Source organism: Mercenaria mercenaria, chromosome 4 (genome assembly GCF_021730395.1).
Source record: "Mercenaria mercenaria strain notata chromosome 4, MADL_Memer_1, whole genome shotgun sequence".
Lineage (NCBI taxonomy): Eukaryota > Metazoa > Mollusca > Bivalvia > Venerida > Veneridae > Mercenaria > Mercenaria mercenaria.
In genome coordinates this window covers 1,838,870-1,844,787 of record NC_069364.1, presented here as the reverse complement: position 1 = coordinate 1,844,787, position 5,918 = coordinate 1,838,870, and the positions used below count along the sequence as shown (strand labels likewise).

Below are 5,918 nucleotides of genomic sequence, written 5' to 3'. Positions count from 1 at the left end.
ACGCATTCCCGCTTGATGCCTTGACGAAAGTAACCTGATGGAGAGTTGTTAGTCTCATATATTCTGTGAATTTGACCTTTGACTCGAAAACCCTAAAAGTGTGATATTCAAATGTTGATTGGAAGCCTTAATTTTCCACAACACTCTGGACCATTACCTATCCACAGTCAATATTTATTCCCGCTTGATGGCTTACCAGAAGTGACTGGATGGAGAGTAGTCAGTCTCATATATTCTGTGAATTTGACCTTCGACTCGAAAACCCCTAAAAATATGACATGTCAGTGTTAATTGGAAACCTCTTTTATCAATCTTGACGTATATCCTAGTTAACAAAATACTTTAGGCAATTTCCTATCCAAAGTCTATCGGCATATAAGGTTTGGTAGTCTTATGTCCAAGCGTATTCTTGTTTTTGAACGAAAACAATTTTCTGTATTAGTGTACCTATGCCCTTGAAATATGACCTTGTGACCTCATAACAATAGAGGTTATATGCAATATTTATGCATTATCCCAGGACGTCGTTTACTTTGACACATATTCAAACGACATCAAAACAGTCTGATTAAACTGAGAATATGTCTTCTTACCTTTTTTAAAAATTTCATTCCCAATATTCAGATTGAATAAAAAATAACTGATAACAAGGACACCTACAGAATCAAAATGATGACAGAAGGAACATTGAGTTTTCTACTATTTCTAGTGATGTGTATGGTCACAGAAAGTATCTCGACAGAAGGAAAGAAAGAATGCAGAGAACGAATCATTCATAATCAGAACGTTCTTAACTGCAGTCATCGAAGCCTGTCGTATATTCCAAAGACTGAAAAACACGTTATGGATTTGATTTTTAATTTCAATGATTTAAGAAACATCTCATCTGAAACATTTGGAAATATAAGTGATCCGGACAGCCTGATTAGTCTCGAACTGGATCATAACAATATTCAGAACGTTTCCCGAAGGGCCCTTGATAAGTTTCAAAATTTGAAAAACTTGCATCTGTCACACAATCCAATATACTACGTAAATATGAAAAATATGTTAGGTGATTTGTCTAACTTGAAATTTCTTTCTAAGCTTGTTATGAATGAAATCAGCACCATAACGATTCAAAAAGATTTGTTTTCCCTGATGAAAACGAATCAGATAAAAACACTAGAAATTTCACATTACAACATGAAAACACTCTCAATGGACTTCATCGAGAATTTTAACAGTTTGACAGCTTTGTATTTAAATAGTAATCAGATTGAGAATATAAAACTTTCTTTAAGTAAGCATTTAAAACATTTATATCTTAACTACAATAAGCTTAAGTCATTCCCAGACTTTTCAATCTGTGGAACTGAAAAGGATTGCTACTTCCCTAACCTTGAGAATCTCACTGTTCAAGGTAACGATATAACAGAAATTGGTTTCGACAATTTTAAATGTTTAATGAAGTTAAAAACACTAGAATTTGGTCGAAACCCGATAAAAATATTACCAAACAACCTATTGTCAAAATTACCAAACCTTGAAATACTGCAGCTTAGATTTTTACGCGCAAACTATCTGACAGTCGAGCGATTAGCATTCAAATCAACATCACTTAAAATGTTACATATTGAATATACTAGACCTGCGACAGAAGTGTTTGAATCTTTCACTGACACATTTAGATTTTTGCCAAATTTGAAAAGTTTACGTTTGGGGTCTATGAGCATGCTTCTATTAACTAACCAGCAATTCTCAACATTATTGTCTCCACTTGCTAACATCAGTTCGTTTAAGTGTTTTAAATGTCTGATTTCGCAGGATCCAAAAGTCATCTTGATTCATATGAGAAATGTGATCAAATTCGATCTTTCGTCGAATCGAATAACAACATTAAGTGATGAAACATTTAAGAACTACAAGCATTTGAGGTATCTCAGTTTAAGGTATAATGCAATCGCAGTTATACAAGAGTCGGCCCTACCAATGTCACTTCTGAATAATTTACATTCACTAGACCTGAGTCAAAATCCTTTTGTATGTGACTGTAATCTGGAATGGCTAATCAAATGGATGAGAACAATGCATAGTAAGGAAAAGAGAATTATCACAAGATATCCACAGGAATACGTTTGTTCACTTCCAGTCGAAAAGTCTAAATTACGACTGTCTGATATATCTTTCACGTACAAAGAATGTCACCCATGGAGTCCATGGATATGGGTCGCTATTATTGCCTCTCCTTGTGTTATTGTTATAGGTATTACCGTACTTATACTTTATAGAAACAGATGGAATATTAAACATTACATCTTTTTGTTAAGAAAGAGGAGGAATTATCAGAACATCAATGGACATAACTTTGTGTATGATGCTTTTGTTGGATACGAGGCCGAGGATTCGGCTTGGGTACGTCGCAGACTGCTACCTGTCCTTGAAGAAGAAGAAGGCTTAAAATTATGTATTCATGAAAGGGACTTTCAACCGGGTGCTTTTATAAATGACAACATTGTTACCAATATAGACAAAAGTGAAAAGATCATTCTTGTTCTAACCAATGGATTTGCGCGTAGTGAATGGTGTATGTTTGAACTGAAAGTTTCACATTCTAAACTAATCAAAGATGAAACGGAACTAGTAGTCATTCTTTTAGAGAATATTGATGGAAGAAATATGAATCACTCCTTAAAAGTTTTGTTTGATACGACGACGTATATAGAATGGACAGAGGATGTTGCTGGTCAGCAACTGTTCTGGGTAAAACTCAAAAACGTTTTGAAAAAGTAAACACAGGCGAACGATAACTTACCTTATATATATGCTTTTAGAAATATTCAGCTTTATAGATTTCCTCGAAAATATCAAATGGTATTCAGCTTCCTTAACAAATCACGTATTCTTGAATTTTTTTCATTAGTAGTTAAACTACTCTTTTTCAGTCGAAATTTGTCAAATATCATTAAGTGACAGAAATTGTACTGTTATTGATCTTAAGATGTTTACAGACATATCGGAAGCTGACTAGTAACTCTTTAAAACACATATTTACAAAACAAACATGTAAAGTTAAAATATGCTCGTTTTGCAAGTGTGCCGTTTAGGTCATGTGAAATGAGAAAAAGTTTTTAATAATGTTGACAAAATATTACTTTATTTATATTTCATTGCAATATTACTAGAAATGTCACATTCCAAAGAGTGTTTGTTGTATTGACATATTCAATTTGTCATCGGCCAATGGTTAATATTGTTTCGGTAAATTTTCTAGGTTAGTCAAGAATGGAATTGTATTATGGAACATATTACATTCATGTATTGCACGCTAGCATTCATTGAAGGTTATTGGCCAAAAACAATTGTATATATGGCAGAATGTTTTTTATTTTATCAAACAAGTAGAACATAATAATAAAATCTGGAAAGTAGATTGGAAGCACCGAGAACAAACATTGAAAATTGCAGACTCGGTTTGATTGAGTCTGATCATGGCAGTAATGAAAAATAAGTAGTATATGGTTAATCATATATATACAGATGATTACTTAATGATTTTGACTTGGGAGGAAGGACTGTTTGTTATATTCTATAAAATAAATGAATTAAAGGTCTTTTCATATAATATGAAAGATGGTGAAAATGACAAATGAAGAAGAATACGCTGACAGGGGTGTAGAACTGATCTTGCAATAAGTCTTCACTTTGAACAGGTAATAGAGTGTTTTGATTGTTGAACGTTGTTTAATACGGTGTAAACGTTTTCATTGATGTGTTACCCTGCTTAACACATAAAAGTTTATATTCTTGAATAATCTTTGCTCCATTTATATGAAATACAAATGTATTGTTTTGTCAATAAACTGATATCTATTGCTAATTCATGTATGTCATAATAAAGACTTCAGTTATATTTTTCAGTTCTTTATACTTTCATTCATAATTGTCAATGACAAAGAGATACATATAATTTATTAATTTATTATGTTGAGTTTCACGTCGCACCGACACAATTTTGGTCACACTACAACTTTCTAGTTTGGTGGTGGAGGAAGACTCCAGGTGCCATCCGTGCATTATTTCAGCACAAGCGGACACCACCGACCTTCCGTAAGCCAGCTGGCTTCCTCACATGAAGAATTTTACACCCTGATTAAGGTTCGAACCCACATCGATGAGGGGCAAGTAATTTGAAGTCAGCGATCTTAACCACTCGGCCACGGAGGCCCCATGATACATAATATGCAGTCAGGTGTTCACATAACATGGAATAGTATCAAGACATTGCACTGTGTAAAATACGGAAAAGTTCGTATCAAAATATATGAAAATACATAACTTAAGAACCATATAATAAAATCTATAAAAAAAAGATTATTTGGAACTTCTGGTATGTCATAAATGTGATTGTAAAAAAACTGCCTTATTTATTGCACGATACATATCTAATTATTTGTTCTTAGCTTTGCATTGAAACATGTACATTCGCTCTATCACAGAATAACATTGTGCTCTTCAAGTCGCCCAGTTTTTCCAATAAATTATATGATGTCTGAATTATTTTCCTTCCAAATGATTAGCAAAAATTTTCTACAAAAATACAATTTCTTTGATAGAAAGACACTAAAAGTCCAACTAAATAAAAACGGGTAGTCTCGCTAAATAGAATAATTGACTGATAAAATACCGTAAAAGCACATATTTTCGCTGGGTCAATATTTCTCAAATTTAAAAGTTTGAGTATGTTTGCGAAGTTTAACATTCGCAAAATTGTAAAAATGGTATCCTTCTTGAATTTGATCTATACTACTGGGGAACATTTATCCGAGGATGAATTATCGCGAGATGTAGGTCCTTCGTATTCTGTTTTTACGGTATTATTCCGACAAAATTGGAAAATACTTTTAGGGTAAGTCAATACATTGTAATAGAGTTCCGCTTAAGCCTGTGCTACGGTGCACTTTCTCTCATGAACAGACTCAATGAAAAGCGAGTTTGCTTTATTTTGCTTAGTTGTATTCTATGCTTCTAAAGGATCTTCTTACAGATTTTATTGGATACTACAGAAAGGTAATATTTTCTATTTCTAGCTGCAAATTATTTGAACATTTCCCTTGATATTTTTCAAGAAGCTCGACTCTTATCACCTTGTGTATCAAGACAATTCTCTAAGAAAATCCCTTGGAGGCAAAGGACGCAACAAAGCAAATTCAGCTTGACAGTCTGGGCCCAGTTGTTCAAAACTTTAACAGGCGATTAAACTAACAGTTAATTAACTTTAAGAGTTATATTTCGACATTTTAGAAAACTTTGAAAAACAAAGGTATGAGCAAATGATTATGAACACCAAAATGTCTTTACAGTAAAACTATAATATCGTACTAGTGTTTCCAACCAAGACTAGTATTTTGAATCAAAATTTAACTGTCGATTACTTTAACAGCTCGTTAAAGTTTCGAACAATTTGGTCCAGATTTACTTATTACAGTATCTGTAATGTGTTGGCGCCCGTAAATTCGGATCCCCTGTCTGTAGAATGCCACAGAGCGAATTAACAGCAGACTCGGTTTCATTGAGTCAGTTCATGATAGGTATCCGAAAGTGCAACACATCTCACGACCCCAGCACCGGCTTGACCGGTAGTCTATTACAAAGGCATTAAATAGACTCTATGATATGACACATCACCAAATATACTCAATTGCAAAGCTATAAAAAGCCTGCATCATTTTCATTTTTATTTAGGACCTGTGGAGTTTCCATTTTTTTATCTAATATAAATGCTTGGTCTCAAATTTGTTTAATTTGCTATTCCTCTGGGATCATGGTTTTTCATCTAAAATTCATATATAACGGAGTAACGCTGCTGTAGCGGGTGTATGAAGGCATTCTATGATTGAAAAGGATCTTCTGATAAATTTTAGTACGAATTTTACTGT

At 33.4% G+C, this 5,918-nt stretch overlaps 1 protein-coding gene across 1 annotated transcript; it reads left to right on the top strand.

Annotated features, from left to right (window-relative positions):
- The first annotated feature begins 636 nt into the window (after positions 1 to 636).
- On the top strand, positions 637 to 3,886 carry LOC128556149 (toll-like receptor 13). Its single transcript, XM_053540116.1, has one exon. It carries the CDS (start codon positions 670 to 672, stop codon positions 2,770 to 2,772), a length of 2,103 nt encoding a protein of 700 aa, XP_053396091.1. The 5' UTR covers positions 637 to 669; the 3' UTR covers positions 2,773 to 3,886.
- The last annotated feature ends 2,032 nt before the right edge of the window (positions 3,887 to 5,918 follow it).